The 16,582-nt window shown below is 35.5% G+C and overlaps 1 protein-coding gene across 39 annotated transcripts in view; it reads left to right on the forward strand.

The window, feature by feature from the left end:
- dlg2 (discs, large homolog 2 (Drosophila)) overlaps positions 1-16,582 on the forward strand; it is a 259,394-nt gene extending 242,812 nt beyond the window's left edge. For 32 of the 39 annotated variants that reach the window (XM_088088562.1, XM_088088567.1, XM_088088566.1 and 29 more), the window contains 9 exons: positions 413-488; positions 3,788-3,884; positions 6,819-6,869; positions 7,174-7,275; positions 8,362-8,385; positions 8,785-8,957; positions 10,236-10,345; positions 10,787-10,878; positions 13,079-16,582. In XM_088088562.1, the coding sequence (XP_087944688.1) occupies positions 413-488; positions 3,788-3,884; positions 6,819-6,869; positions 7,174-7,275; positions 8,362-8,385; positions 8,785-8,957; positions 10,236-10,345; positions 10,787-10,878; positions 13,079-13,185 (832 nt within the window). In that variant the 3' untranslated portion in view covers positions 13,186-16,582. Of the gene's footprint in view, positions 1-412; positions 489-3,787; positions 3,885-4,346; positions 4,393-6,818; positions 6,870-7,173; positions 7,276-8,361; positions 8,386-8,784; positions 8,958-10,235; positions 10,346-10,786; positions 10,879-13,078 lie in introns of all 39 variants that reach the window. The other 7 variants (XM_088088565.1, XM_088088570.1, XM_088088601.1 and 4 more) reach the window with 3 other exon arrangements.

A 16,582-nucleotide genomic window follows, 5' to 3' on the forward strand; every position in this document is an offset into this window, starting at 1 on the left:
AAATATCGGCCGTAGAGATGTCTGCCTTCTCCCTGATATAAAGTAACATTCAGCCTTTCAAAAAAAAACATGTGCCTAGATCTGGACTGAGTTGTTTAGGTTGTTTTAGACTAATAGCGCTACAGGTAAGAGGAAAAACGTATTTTTCTTTTGGGGTGAACGGTCCCTTTAAGACATACACACATGAGAGCACATAAGCACACATTCAATAACTCATCATACTGATATTCCTCTTCATAGTTTGCAGCAATAACAGAGTAGAAAAGAAATTTTTAGACTCTCAAAGTATGAGTTCTTGAGACTTTTCCTCACTCGGAGTTTCCAGAGCGTTCCGTAGGTCAGTGTAGTGTCAGTGCGAGTAATTTCATTTTATCTGTGTGGTTAATGAAAGACACGGCTTTTTGCTTGGCAGGGTGGAGAGGAAAGAGCGAGCGCGTCTAAAGACTGTGAAATTCAATGCCAAGCCAGGGTCATTCGATTCAAAAGGGGTGAGTACCTTTACGAGCGCTGCTGAGTGGCAATTTATATTACCGTGCTGATTCGATGAGTCATGGTGTTGCTCAGATATAACTTCCTGTGTGCAAGAAGTTCATCTGGAGATCTTTACAGTGACTGTTTGGCTTCCATGTCAAGTGTTGCTCTCACTGCAGTTTGATGTCCATTTCATCATGTGTGTTTCTGCATTTACACTTCCATCAAAGAAATCACATTTCTGAAAATGATTTAAAATCACCAAGTCTTCTTTCTAGAGTTCAGGTATGCCTAAAGACAGGTCAGTGACTCAGTGCCTTTTTATACAAATGCATCTAAAAATTCATAGTAAGAGTTGGACATAGGTATTTGGATTTTCTTCTATGGACTTTTACCTTCCAATTGTCAAACTTTGTACTCCGGAAAATTTTAACCCTTAAAACCTGGTTTGACATCACTTGTCTTGTGCTGCAGTCAGACACTTCTTACAAGGCATTTAACCCTTTGAAACCTGGCAAAGTGGTTTAATTTCTTTCAAAAACATGGGGGAAAAGGGCAATGACCAAATTTTAAGAAAATTTGTTTTAAAAAGGGAGAGATTATTAGAAAAAATTTAAAAAATAGGGAAAATGTCCAGGAAATTATATGTATAATCATTGTGATTGAATATTTAAAATTATGTTAATGATGAGTAATTTTCTGCACTTTTTAGGGTCAGTTTATTGAATGATTTTGTTTTTTTACTTTTTTTCTTGGCTTTTTATCAGATGTTTTTTGTAACTTTAAACTAGTATTTTTGCCATGTTTTTTTAAGGTTCTCATTTCCTTGTTTTTGAAAGAAATCAAACCATTTTACTCAGGTTTCAAAGAGTTCAAGCTTATTTCAAAGTTTCACTTTTTACACAGACTTATTAAAATATATAACTTATTAAAAATGTTCGTATATTCTACCAGCTATTAGCTAAAACCACCATTGCAGATGTAAAAAGTTCTCTCTTTCCAACATATCCATGCATAAGTAGCAAACATGAATTTCAGAAAACTTCTGCAGTTCGTGCTGTTACGAAACTCGAGCATGACCACACATGAAACCCTCAGAACTGTAGCTGCACAAACACTACACATCAGCAGCAGCATTTTGTCTTCAAATAATGATCTGAAGAGCATAATCATGATTTGAAACCTCATCCTCTTTAATTCCATCTTTTCTTTCCATCACTGCATGTACTTTTATTGTTTTGTTGTGTGCTCATGTTTCCATGACTAAACCCCAGTTATGTTACTTTACTCAAAGCATGATCTCGGTAACTCTTTTCTCACCTTGCCTTTACTTTAAATGCCTCTGATGCAACTGTGGCACATCAAGAAGTACTGGGACATACAGACGGGCAGAATGATGTTAATCTCCTGCTGTAGACAGTGGGGCTCTCTGCTGATAACACAGGCTTTTTTTTTGTAATGTCATCTTTTCTATACAAATGTTTCCATATTAATCATGTAAAGCTGAACTGAGAGTTTATCTGGCTTGAAGGGGGAAAAAAAGGAACGCCTCCACATTTATTCCATGCAACAAAAGTTTAAGACAACATTTCAATCCTGCTTTGGACATTCATCATGTCAGAATGGTTAAAAAGTTTAAAAACACATAACTATTATACATAATTCCCACCAACAGGCTGACGAGCTCTCTGATGGAAGGTGTGCTTAACCATTTAGGGTGATAAATCAATCACCTACGTTCAACAATAAGTTAAAGGCAAAGCAGAAGAAATCTTAAGTACATGTGTAGAAATTTCTAAAAAAAAATGTTTTGTCAACTCTCAATAAGGAAAAATAAAGCTAATCTGACCTCCCACAATCAGGTCTTCATAATTTAGCCTGCCTGGTGAGACTATGATTCATTTTGAAATCTTCATAAGCAAATTAACACAAATGTCTCTTTTCATTTGCGTTCTTTTTCACATGCAGATCCAATTTGAATCTTGATGAAAATTGAAAATCAAAATCAAAATGAACTACCTAAAACAGCTTCCAAGAAATCAAAAGATGATAATAGAAAAAACAATTAATTAAAAATCCCTTGCCTTTATCCGAATCACCTTTTGTTGGTAAACCAACGTGAAACTGCTGTTCAATCAAACCATTTAGTATCATCATAGAATCTCTTCAGATATTTTATACCCCTTTTTTAGGGGCACAGCTAACGCAGTGGTGGGTAATGTATCAATATTAAATCGATATTATCATATGAGACGAGATATCGTGTATCTATATTGAGATTTTGGATATTGCAATATTTTAAAAGGCTGTGTAACAGTAAATTGATGTATTTGTTTGACATTACCAGACTACTCTATTCTATATCCAGATATTTGGTGTAAAAAATATTGTGATATTTGATGTTCTCCATATTGCCCAGCACTAATCAAAAGGTTATTTTCACTTTAATAATATTTTGTTATAATCTTTTTCTTTTTGTATTTAATTTATTTATCATATTTACTATGATTTAATTGTTCAGTATATAACATGTCAGAAAATGGGAAAAAGTAAAACACTTAAAAGAGACTTAAACAGTAAACACCTAACATAGTCTCCTTATGTCAGATCAACAATCCAAAAAAAAAGTTATTAAATTCACAGCAAAACCTCATATTTTAGTAGCCAGCATGTTTGTCCTCAGCGCCTGATTAAATGATTAATCAATACCAAAATTGCTTGTGATTATTTCTTAATTTGAGCATTAAACTTATTTTGTAAGCGGTCTAACTACAAATAGCATTATTTTTAAAGGATCTTAAATAACAGTAATCTATTTAGATTGAAAGATTTACTGTTTACTACCTATTTTACTGCCCTGCAAAGGCTAACTGTAGTAATTACACTAAAACTGAGAAAAATGGCTTTAAAGGTTCTAACTGTCCATCTAAAAATTTAATAGGTAGAAAAGTACTTAAACACGTATTTAAAAGATATTCATAAAGTCATTTTTATGCCTAAAAAAATGACCAAGGATTTTACCTTCGACCCCAAAAATGCACAAAACTTGTAGTAAGTGAAGTAAAGCACAGTAATCATTTAAGTGTCCTGTGTTTTTCAGTATGAGGAAAACAAATTCCAGATTCAATTTTCATGAGTTTCATTTATTAGCAGCGACAACAAAAATCACGTTGAAATGATCTGACAGTCCTGGAGAGACATCTTTTAAGTTTTCCAGTAAAAACTTCTTGACGTCCCACTTTGTGCGAGCACTTGTTTTGTCTGCATGACCGTGACAGATATACCTGTTTGCTCCATGCTCTCTCTCCCTTCACAGTCATTCAATGACAAACGTAAAAAGAATTTCATCTTTACACGAAAGTTCCCATTCTACAAGAACAAAGAGGGTGAGCAGGATGGCAGTGATTCGGACCGTAAGTAAAGCCTGCAGACACACATGTGCTCCCACGCAGAGAGGTCAGTGTAGGTCACATGATAGGGCGCACACACACACACACACACACACACACACACACACACACACACAGGAGCGATTCAGGGATCACTTCCTGTCCTCTTTGTTCTCTTTCTCGTTGTGCTGCGTTCAGGCTCAGATGCTGAGCAGTCAGCAGGACTCAGTGCTGTTCATTTTCCTCCGACATGTCCCCATATGGTGATATTGTCCGACCCAGTTTTCCTGCAGAGATAATTTGGGTTTGTTGTGAACCACATGTCACGGTGCTGTATGTGGCCCCCCCTGCTGGCTGCTTGGTGTCCGGACAGGGACAGATCTGTGACGGCTCTCACCTCTCACTGCCTCCAAACTTTTTGCTTACGTTGCGGCTGTCCTTCCTCCTCTCTGTCTTCTGCTCTGGCTCTCTGTGGACGGCCAATAGGACATCCTGGGGATAGGTGATGATGGGTATGGGACAAAGACATTCAGTAAGTTGGTGCAGGAATGATTTCTCCTCTCTGTTTACTACAACCCCCACGCACAACAACAACAGCAACCTCCTTGTCACGTTTCCTGTCTGAACGTGTCTCTCTTGCCTGCGCTGTTGCATGCTGCATTTCTTGGATTTGTCTTGCTTCTAAGTTTGCAGTGTAAACGCTGTGACACGAGTAAAGCAGGTTCAGTAAACTCATGGTTTGGAGGGCATTTAAGTTTGGGCTTCTCTGTTTAGTCTGTTTTATGGGAAAAGCACCACTTGCTAAGTCAAAGTAGGTCATCAAAAGAAAATATATTTTATATATTTTAAAATATAATACATTTTTATTTTTCTTGATTAAATTAAATGTTATAAAATTAAATGTATATTTATTTATATTTTTGTTTTTGTTACCTAGATTTGAGCTTTTGACTCAGACACTATTAATTTAACCCCTTGAAAGCTGGGGGAAATCTTGCTCTGCTTTCAGATGCCTTTTAAAAGTATTTAAACCTTTGAACCATTAGCAAAAAGGTGCAATTTCTTTAGAAAAGACATAGGAAAAAGGCAGTGAGCAGTTTGGTAAGAAATGTTTCACTAATTGCAAGAAATCAGTAGATTTAGAAAATGATTTTTGAAAGCTAGAAAAAAACGTCTAGGGAAAAAAGAAAAAAGCGAGGGGAAATACTATATCTATCATTGTTATTATTCCATATTTAAAATTATTTTACATACATTTTGTACATTTTAAAGCACCTTTTCCTTTTTTTGGTAATTATCAGAGAAAATTCTTGCAGTTTATACTGATTTCTCTGTAATTCTTTTTTTTTTCTTTCATTGCTCATTGCCTTCCTCCCATGTTTTTGAAAGAACTCCAGCAAATTTGCTCAGGTTTCAAAGCGTTTAATATAGTCAGCAGAGGATAAGATTTGTTTTATAATTATGAGTAATAATTTAAAATGATATCAGCTAGTCAGTTTGTGTTATTTCCAGTGGTGTATGCTATTAATTCATATCCATCATTGGCAGTCACATGGCCTCAAACACTACAGGCCGCCTGCAGGGTTTTCACACTTAATGAGCCACCAGAGTGATGCTCGCATACTGGAGCCTCTCAAACTTAGATCTGCATGCTGAACAGACTTAACTTTTATTTATTTATTTATTTGATTTCACCCCTTACTGATGCCTTTTCTCAGACGTTAATAACGTTTAATGCATGTTTGCATGACACTGACATAAATAATAGTCTTTGCTTGTGAGCATGTCTGTTTGAAGCAGAATTTAAGTTATGTGATGTGTGATTTACTGATGTAGCAGACAGGTCAGTCATTCAGAGTACAGTGATATACACCTTAATATTTGAATATAATAGTTGAAATAGCACTACACCCCTTAGCCAAGGGTGTAGAGCTATTTTGTGTTTAGTTGAGTACCAGAGCACACCTGTGACGAGCCTGAATGCATATGCTGTTACGTTGAAGCTAATTTCAAAAGTTATGTACCCACTTTTCCTACTGTGGCAAGTTTATATACATTAATAAACTATAACTATGAAATAAAAGGATGTTTGCTGCCTTTTCAGCTTTACTGGTTCAGTTTGCACCTATAGAATTATAATGAATTTTCAAGCTTGGAGAAAAAAAAGTGATGAAGCATTGATCTGGTGCACCACAGCATCACTGCACCCCAATAATAATTAACCAACAATCCTATTTCAGGATATAGGAGTGAGAAAATACTTCTTACAAGTGTATCTCAAATAACCCAATCCCAGCATGTCTCATTGAAGCCATAGTAACTGCACTTATCAACACACTGAGCTGAGAGAGCGCATGACACTTAGACAACAAAACTCAAGTGATTTGCTAAATGCATGTACAAAAAAGTTACAAAATCATCACGTAACTGATAAAAATCACCAGCCAGAAGACTTAAAGTCCCATGATAACTCTGATGTCATATTGTATCGAGTTTCCTGAGATCCTGAATTTGTTAATTTGGTAGGAAGGAGAAGTGAATGATACCAAAATTCAGGTCAAAATATCAATAAATGTTTGAAAGTGGGTGAAATCTGGCAAATAATTTTATTCAGTTTGAAGGGACAGGTTACTGTGTGATTTGTTTATTTAGCATTAGCTACATACATACATATTTATATCACCAGGGCAGGAGAGAGAGCCTCTCTGTATGTCATCAGGAAGATGAACAAAAAATAGTAATATTCATAAAAAATTAAAATAAAACAAAATGTAATAATAATAATAATAATAATAATAATAATAATAATAATAATAATAATAATAATAGGGACATGTCTTGTGAATCATTATGCCATGCGTGTGGCCTCTGGCCAACTATGGCATGCGTTTTGGTCTTTTGTGTCAGTAATGAGGATTTGTCCAAATATTATAATGACATTTTCACTCTGTGCTCCAGGGAGTCAAGAGGACGTGATTCTCTCATATGAACCTGTGATGCGGCAGGAAAGTAAGTTGTCTCTTCCTTAAATGTGTTATCAAAGCTATGCAGTCACAGTATACTAATGAGCTTACTCATTTGGATATTTCTAAGTGTAATTGAGGACAGTTAAAAAGCTTAAACTGTGTCTTTTTTTCCAGTCTGTGATTAGCAATTCCATGCAGGGAAAATTTCTCAGTTCAGTCAGGACACTCAGTCAAGGTTTTAACCATATGAATAACTAGATTTGTATGGCAAACAGTCAGTGTTGTTTACGTGTCGTCTTTTAAAGAAATATTTCGGAAATTCAGTGAGTTTTTGTTTTTCCTTGCAGTTAATTATGCCAGACCAGTGATAATCCTGGGACCGATGAAGGACAGAATCAATGATGATCTGATATCAGAATTCCCAGACAAGTTTGGGTCTTGTGTGCCACGTAAGTAATGAATGGAGACAGAGCAGGAATCTGTTTTTGTTCATCCTACAGTAAAACAAAAAAAAAAAATGAAATCATAGTGGTAGCATGACATTAATACTGACAGTTAGTAAAAATGGTGAATCATTGTCTGTGTTTATTGGTGGTGGATGAAGTACCTGAAAGACAGACTTGAGTAAAAGTACAGATATGCTAGAAAATTACTCTGGTAGAAGTTAAAGTCACCTACTAGAATATTACTTGAGTAACAGTCTCAAAGTATCTGATATTTACTGTACTCTCAGTATCAAAAGTAATTCATGATATTAGATGTATTCGAGTATTAAAAGTAAAAGTACAAGTAAACGCTGGTAATGAAAGCAAGCGGTCAGAATTTTGAGCACTGTGAGGGTTATACACCACCTTAAAAATTGAGCCTACAATATATTAGAAAAAAGAAATTTCTTTTTTAGCAACGTAAAGGATTTTAAGAGCAAAATCCAGTTTTTCCTTCCTTCCCTGTTTTGTAATAAGTAACGAAAATGCATAGGAGAAATGAAGTGAAGTAAAAGTTTACATTTTATTTAGTAAATATAGTGGAGTAAAAGAAAGAAACATAACAGAAATGTAAATATATTGTCAGAAATAGAAAAACTCAAATAAAGTGCAGATATTCCCCAAAAATACCTAAATACTGAAGAAGTATTATTACTTCATTACATTATCCCACTTGTGTTTATCGATGTGTTTACCTCTAACTTCAGCAGTCATGAACATATGTTTCATTACACACCAGCATCACCCTTTCATCCAAACAGGAAGGAGGGACTGTTATTCAGCTTTAGTCACTGTGTTACTGTGATTTGTGTTTTTGCGTGCGTGCGTGCGTGCGTGCGTGCGTGCGTGCGTGCGTGCGTGTGCGTGTGTGTGTGTGTGTGTGTGTGTGAGTGAATGACACCCCGTGTAACCTCATTTTGACTCATTGTAACAGGAGCACTCACCTCAACCTCACTCCTCTCTGCATGTAATGTGTTCTTCAGTTTTTGTTTTGCATGTTTTGATTTACTCGTCTCTTTTATTTCAACACACCTCCCAAACCAAATAAAGCTGCTAACAGCTCAGGGCACCAAGGTAAGTGAATGGACAAGCCCAGTTCCTCCATCCCTTTGTGACCGAGTGACTTTTGAAGTGATTTGTTCTCATAAATACTTAGACTCCTTTTTTTTGGCCTGTTGGAATTACTGTTTGTGTAGAATCAATTTGAAATGATGTTAGTTTGAATTAGATAATAGTCCACGACTTCTTTAGAAGCATTACCAAATTATAGCCGTATTATCATGGACAATATGATATGGCACAGCCCTAGCCAGCACCTAATTTAAACACATTTCACAGCCTCCACTATGTAATGCATTAAGACTTTGTGTATATTTCACATATTTTTTAAAGAGATTTTAAAGCAGCTGTAGCAAGTGTCTCCTGGTCTTGTTAATGCATATTACTCACTGATTTGTCCTTCTTGCACCAAAGATACCACTCGGCCAAAGAGGGACTACGAGGTGGACGGGCGAGACTATCACTTTGTGATGTCCAGAGAGCAGATGGAGAAGGACATCCAAGAGCACAAGTTCATCGAGGCGGGACAGTACAATGATAATCTGTATGGAACGAGTGTACAGTCTGTGAAATACGTGGCTGAAAGGGTGAGACCCATCTGCTTTGAGATTCCTATACCGACATATTTCTCTGGACTGAGCTTTTACTTGATGCTCTTTAGGATAGTTATGATTTACACCACATGAGATTACCCCTTAGGGACTGTTTGGCACATTTTACGAATTTTTCGTTTTTCATTTTTTGATAATTTTGGCTGTGTTCATGCATATGGCATACATTTTGGCAAGATTGTGTATTTTTTTTAAATCTTGGAATTTCCAGCTCAGATCGTACAATAAGTCTAAAATACACTGTAAACAAAACACATTACATTACATTCATACTGTTAAGTGCAAAAAATGCGGCATTGAAACCCATTTAAACTGCAATTTTTGATCCCACAGCCATTAAAGCATAGAAACATGAATTTTATCATTTCTGGGTGTCAATCTGGACTTTTGCCTTGAAATTTTACATTTTTACTATTTTCCACCTGATGACATCTTTTTATTTTTTTATAATTTTCCATATTTAACATATGGAGAAAATACATGCTATTTTCACTTGGTGCACTGTCACAATTAATGTTGCTACAAATCATTGACATATCCCAGGCAGTGATCATCAAAACTCATGACAAAAACCTGGCATTTAAAGGGTTAAAAAAAAAACAGAAGAATATTTGATATTTATGATTAGGGGTGATGTTGGTGAAAAAAACTAAACTCAGTGAGAGCAGAAAATAAAATTAATGTATAATACTTGATAAAGCTAGATTTTGAAAAGCGCGTTTTGTGTGCAGAGAATTATGAGTGTGTGTGATATTAAAGCGGCCCCTAAGGTAATTCGAAGAAAAATCTCATGTGTTGCAGCTTTGATTTACACAGCCCATAAAGGGACATGGGGGAGAGAAAAAATAGATGGTGGGGAAAAAAATGTTTTTCCAGAGAAACTTTTGTATTCTCTGGAGCACCTGAGGGCAGTCACAGTCTAATACACACTGTGATAGTGACTCCAGGCGAGTGTTTACAGGTGGCCCACTGTCTTCTTCTTCTTCTTCTTCCTTGAGTTTTGACTTTAATTTTTTTATCTTCTACTTCTTTAATGCTAACTGGTGCACTGGAAGCACTTTTCTTGGGAGAACGCAAAAGTGTGTTGGGTGGAACTTTTGTTTCATCTAATTTCTTTTCACAAGTTTTTTTTCAACATCTTTTTTCACCATCTATTTTTTTTCCTCCATCCTTCTGGGGCTTCATATTAATTTTATAGCCTGAGAAATAAAAATGTGTGTGTTTTGAAGTGGTACTTCTTTGTATATGTTTTAGGGTAAACACTGCATTCTGGATGTGTCTGGAAATGCCATTAAACGACTACAAGTAGCACAACTCTACCCCATCGCCATCTTCATCAAACCTAAGTCTATTGATTCATTAATGTGAGTATTCGTTTTCTCTTTTTATATTTTTCATTTATTGGAGCCACTCACATTCTTGCCTTTAATAATACTTCAATAGTCCACCACCCTGTTTATTGTACAGTTTGTTTAATATTACTAAAGGACTTATTTGAATTTGGAGCAAATTTTAGGAAGCCATGAACTTGGAATTTGACAAGACCTTATTATAAGTCCCCCTATTTATCATTTATAAATAAACAGTTTGTAATAATGTTACAGTGTGACATGTGTGACATGATAGCATTAACTATAATGTAATTGTAAGCAGATTTAAGTGTATATTCATGTATTTGTTAACCACTGTAACTCCTGAAAGAAGTTATAATTATTGACAGAGCCTCACTGTTATTGGCTGGAAACACTGTTCCCAAGTGTTACAGAGACAGAATCATGTAAAGTGTGTCCTTTACATCTTTACAGGGACATGAATAAGAGACTGACAGAGGAACAAGCCAAGAAAACGTTTGACAGGGCGATGAAGCTGGAGCAGGAGTTTGGGGAGTTCTTTACAGGTATGATACTGATAAAAGCACAAATACAAATTCTATGTTCAGGTGAACTCAAACACAGTATGAGCACAAAAGACTTGCTAGCTGGGTATGACTGGTATTAACAGTCGTTTATATATTTAACGCAAAAGTGAGATCTAATCACAAGTGGTCACTGGAGACGCGTGTGGAAAATGATTCTAATCCCAGGTGTAAACAGACAGACATGTGACGGGGTCACCCAAGATAATACCTTGTGTAAAAATGCTAAGTAACGAGCATGGGGGAAGGGGGTCATTAGAAGAACTTTGGGGTTTTATCCCTCTGAAATCTTGATCGACATCAGTTTTTTTCTGCTTCATTCAGATGCCTTTCACAAGTATTTTAATCTCAGAAACGTGAGCAAAATGGCTTGATTTCTTTCAAAAACATTGGGGGAAAGGCAATCAGCAATTTGTCAAGAAATATCCCCCAAAATGTTAGAAGTATTGGGAAAAAAAAGAAAAGATGGAGGGGGACTTATAAGAAAATTATAAAAAAAACTAGGGGGTAATGTCCAGAACACTATAGTTCTAATTATTATAATTGCATATTTGTTGCAAATAGATTATTATGATTATGATTATGATTATGATTATTATTGTTATTATTATTATTATTATTATTATTATTATTATTATTATTAAATAATTAATAATAAGTTATAGTTAATTAATATTTATTGCACTTTAAAGGTCATGTCCTTGTTTGTACTAGCATTTAAATCTCAGTAACGTGAGCAAAGTGGTTTGATTTCTGTCCAAAAAAGTGGAGGGGTGGAGAGTGTAATCAGCAATTTGGTAAGAAATATCCTGCAACATGTAAAATTTATAAAGGGTGAAAAAATGAGAGAGGGAGAGAAAAATTATTAAAAATGTATCATATATATAAGGGAAAATGTCCAGAAAACTATTGTTGTTATATATTATAATATATAACATTTTAACTATATATAATATATAATATTCTTTTAAAAAGAGAATCAACAATTTAATTTAATTTTCATTTATTAATTTGCTATTTTTTTGGCTCATTTCTTGTTAAGATGTTCATTTCCTTTTCCCTGACTTAAATCAAGCCAGTTTGCTGAGGTTTCAGAGGGTTAAGGACAGTAGGGATGCAACAATTCACTCAACTCACGATTCGATACGATTCACGATACTGGGATCACGATACAATTTTCTATATATTTTAAATACACAAACTTATGACTGACAAATATTCTATTTATTATTTCAAACAAAAATTATATGAAATACTGCATTTTCTCTTCTTTTCTATATCAAATTAAGCAGTCCCTTTTTATTCTAAGGCAGGGTATAAATGCTAAACACAAACTATGCAATTTATGCATTTCTGGACATTCACAGTGTTCCCTGCTGTTAAGAAAAACCCTTTCACATGGGACAGAGTTGGCTGGTGTGGAAAGGTTTGCTTTTGCTAGAGGGGAAAGCAGAGAGGGCGAATTTGAAGAACAAAGTTGGCCATTTCCAACTCGTGGGTGATAAGTTGGGCACTCTCTTTGGCTCTTGTACTTGTTTTGGCGAAAAGGGTTGCAAATGTACTTGGTAGTGTGGTTTGGCCGTGTAGTTGTCGTTAAGGAGTAATGTGCTTATGCAGGGCTGACCAAAGCTCCTCACTATAATGCCGGCTCACGACTGCATCATTTTAGTTGTTCTATTTTTGTAGTTCAACACCCTCGCTTGCAATATTTGCAGACTGTTTTTGTCTTTTTTTCTATCTTCTCGCCTTTATTACTTTCTGACTTAAGGAAGCTCAAATGCCGCCAAACTTCAATGTTAAACTGGAGGGTTTCTTTTAATATCACCTGTTGTGGAGCCTTGGCTTCATCTTATTTACGTTTGCGAGCGTCTGTCGTCTCGGACATGACGTAGGACTTTGAACATGTAGTAGTGTAACATGTCAAGCAAGCAAAGTCAAAATTAGATTACGCCCTCTGCTGTTCAAAAAGAATATCCTGGTTCATTTTTCATCTCACCGATTTGAATCTCACATATTTTTTAATCAATTTTTAACTGTCTCGCAATGCATCGTTACATCCCTGTTAGACAGCTGTGAAGCATCATGAGTGTACAGGTGCACATGTGACTGTAGTGATTTAAATTTGACGTACCTGTTCTATACAATGTCTCAGAGTGTATAAAGAGTTCCCTTTGCTTTGCAGCCCTGGTTCAAGGAGACACGTTAGAGGACATTTATAACCACTGCAAACAGGTCATAGAAGAACATTCAGGACCCTATATCTGGATCCCCTCAAAGGAGAAACTATAATAACTCATCACCCTGGAAGGGATTCCGGACTGCTAGAAACTAGTAATAAGGTGTAACATATGATAACTGTATGGCGATGAATAGTCTACATGAATAATTATTGTGTATATGTTTTTATTTTTTTCACTTTTGTTTGGTTATTGCTTCTTTTTTTCACTCAACATGAATGTTCCTGAATGTATTCCACAAAGTGTTAGGAAATTTTAGGTCTTGAGTTATGAACCGTTTGTATATTTGTTGAATTTTTATTTAAACAAAAAGGAACAGAAATGTAATTAAATCTAAATAAATGTTGGGTATAAGTCCACATCAGCACTGTGTGGAATTTCAAACAGGAAACCGGAGATGGCAGTGCAGGTGTCTTTGCTTCGCCAACATATAAAAAGGAAAGTAGGTATTCCAACTGACGCCCTCACCCTCCCTCCATACTGCAACGACGAGCAAATAATCGTATGAACTTTAATGTTTTGTCTTATTTTGCATCTATGCATCCCCTGAACACGGCTTCGCTTTGTGTTTGTTTACATCGTCACTTTTTCCTTCAATTCTTATATTTATTTCTCTGACGTGACACTGAGGGCAAGTAAGGAAAATGTTGGATTCACTGTAAGATTTTCATGTGTTTTTTTATTATTATTTAAAAGCAGACATCCAGCTGTGCACTGACAATGATTGAAGGGAGAAAGCTGCTATTGGAGATGTAACACTATATTTTGCTACTTAAATTGCGAGGGGGCACAAAAGCACAGAATTATTTGTTATTGAATATACTACTGATTAAAAGCTCATTTATGGAGCATATTTTATTTGAATGATGTTGTGACTGTGTTAGGATGGATGGTAACATTATGGTAAATGAGACGTTTGATGTTCACAGTATTTTGTAGATTTAGAGCGAAAAGGAGGGTCAAAGTAGTGATTAAGTTGAACACTGAAACGCATTTTTTTGTCATCTGAAACTAACAGCAGGACAATGAAGAACAGGGATAAAATAAAGGACCAATAGTTTTTGAAATTGTAAAAATATCTGGCAGACAAAGACAAAAACTGATTTTACAAACTGCAGTTAAGCATCCGATATTGATATTAACATTATAATTAACAAATTAACTATAGCAACTCTTCAGTCTTTCAACCTTTTCTTTGAGACAATACTGACTCAGATAGCTTGTTCTCCTCGGGCAGGCTGTTCCTCAGTCTTAATGAGAAAGTTTTGGCTATTTTGATTGGATTTTTAGCTTGGGAAGACCCAACACACACTCTGACCCAGTGACCTGACACTGTTCTTCAGTTCTTACACAATTTCTGTACAATATCTTATTGTTTCCCTTTTCCTCTTCACAAAGTAACACAAACTAGAAATTTTGTACTAAAAAGACTAACTGGAAGATAATCGTGATTTGTCCAATTCTGAAAGCTGTGGTCTAATATTAGTTAGCTGTGGATTGAGAGGTGGCACGATTGGGCCCTCCTCCCAGCCCTGCCCATTTTCAAGACTTTTTCCATGTTCCATGGAGGACACACTCAAGCCAAAACTGGGGGGTGTAGTTACTTTTTAATCATTTCAATGTAACCAACTGAATTACTGACATACAGATGGTCATTTTGTGGTTGAAGTATTATTTAAGACCAACAGAAAAATTGTGAATGCACCCTTTAGTTATTAAATATGAAAATATTAACATCCAGACATACTGATTATGGACACAAATTACAGCAGTCATTGGTTTCCCCAGCTGCATACACTAATACTGATCTTCTCTAAGATGCCATGAGTCAATTGTATACTTACTTATTATGGGGTTCCTCTTAGCTGGAGAAATCACGACTAACCAACCCATTTAATTGGCTCCCAAGCCAGATCTGTTCCTAAAACCACTAAAAATACCTTTAGAAGTTCAACAGAACACCTGCTGGGAAAACATGAACTATCCTGAATCAGCCACAGAGAACAAGGAAGCTTGAATTAAGCTATCTCAGATTTTTTACCGTTGTGGATGAGCCCTGAGGTCCTGAGCAGATGCTTACCTGTCCCAGCACGATCCAGTATATCCACTATACATAGTTTACTCACCAGTGGCTTGCCTTGTTTGAAGGGACATACAATATAGTACCTCGCTTTGTTAACAAGAATAAAAAATAAAAATTCATTATGTACTTAAAGCACTTGGAATGACTAATGCATCTACCAGTGTAATAACCTTCCTGTTCTGTTCATCCGCAATGCCATTGGTCATTAGATTCCCATTACAATGATTTGTGAGTGATATCCTGTATATTCTAGTATTTCTCTTTGGTGTAGACAGCATGTTTTACCCAACCTGTTATCAAGTACATATAGTAGTTACATTGAATGCAGGTATGTTTCTAATCAATGGGACATTTCAAAAGTGCACTTATTCATTGTTTTTAGTTACAAAAATAGGCACTGTAAGATAACTAATGAAGACAATTTTTAAAAGCAGATACAAATCAAACCCGCTGATTATTGTTTAAGATGGTATTGTGAAATCTAAGAAGACTGACCTGTTTGTATTGACCACATACTGTACCTGTAGTAGACTGGTAAGCACTTAAATTACACCTTATTTCTATGATGAATGGGTTCTTTGAAGATGAAAATGTTTTTATGTACAGATAGGATCATATTTCTCTTGTCCCTAGTCATGGCTGATGGAATAACATATTTTCAGCCCTGATATGTGAAGATCAACACTTCCTTTTATTGTTTTTTTTTTTTTTGTTTCAAGATATCTGCCATCATTCTTTTGCAAATGTTCCATAACGTATTGGTCACCACTTGCCTTAACAGAGTAGGTTTACTGTATATCAGAGATGAGAGCTTATAAATGTACTTTTCCTTTAAGAATAGAACGTTTTATTTAATCCTCCGTCACATCAAAACTTAAGTGAAAGAATCAGAACTAAAGTATATGCCGTTATACTGAGGGTGTATATTGGTGGTAGTGGTATTTTATATTTTGTAATTTTATCTTGAAAAATTCTGTGGCAACAAGAAAAATAGTGATTTAAGAGACACCTCAATAATTTAATCCTTGTTTTTAAAATTGGCCAGCAATATGATGACATGTCAAAAAAAATGGTTCTTCATATACTGGCTCGGCACTAATGCTAAAATCTAATACCGTACTTTTAAAGACATTGTGAACATTGTAAGACCTTTAGAGGGCAGTGGGGATTTTTGTGTGGAAATGTAAAAGGATGTCTGACCTATGCATGTTGCAACAAGTCTTCTGTTTCCTGTGGATGTGCAATATTCAACACAACTGAAGCATTGAGGTTTTTGCTGTGTTTAAGACATGCTCAAACTGCAGATTTCGATCGTCCAATCAGACTTGTGTCTATTTTAAACTCAAATAAAAACACTGTTGTAAGA

Source organism: Plectropomus leopardus, chromosome 15 (assembly GCF_026936395.1).
Source record: "Plectropomus leopardus strain MGB_pleo_1.0 chromosome 15, ASM2693639v1, whole genome shotgun sequence".
Lineage (NCBI taxonomy): Eukaryota > Metazoa > Chordata > Actinopteri > Perciformes > Serranidae > Plectropomus > Plectropomus leopardus.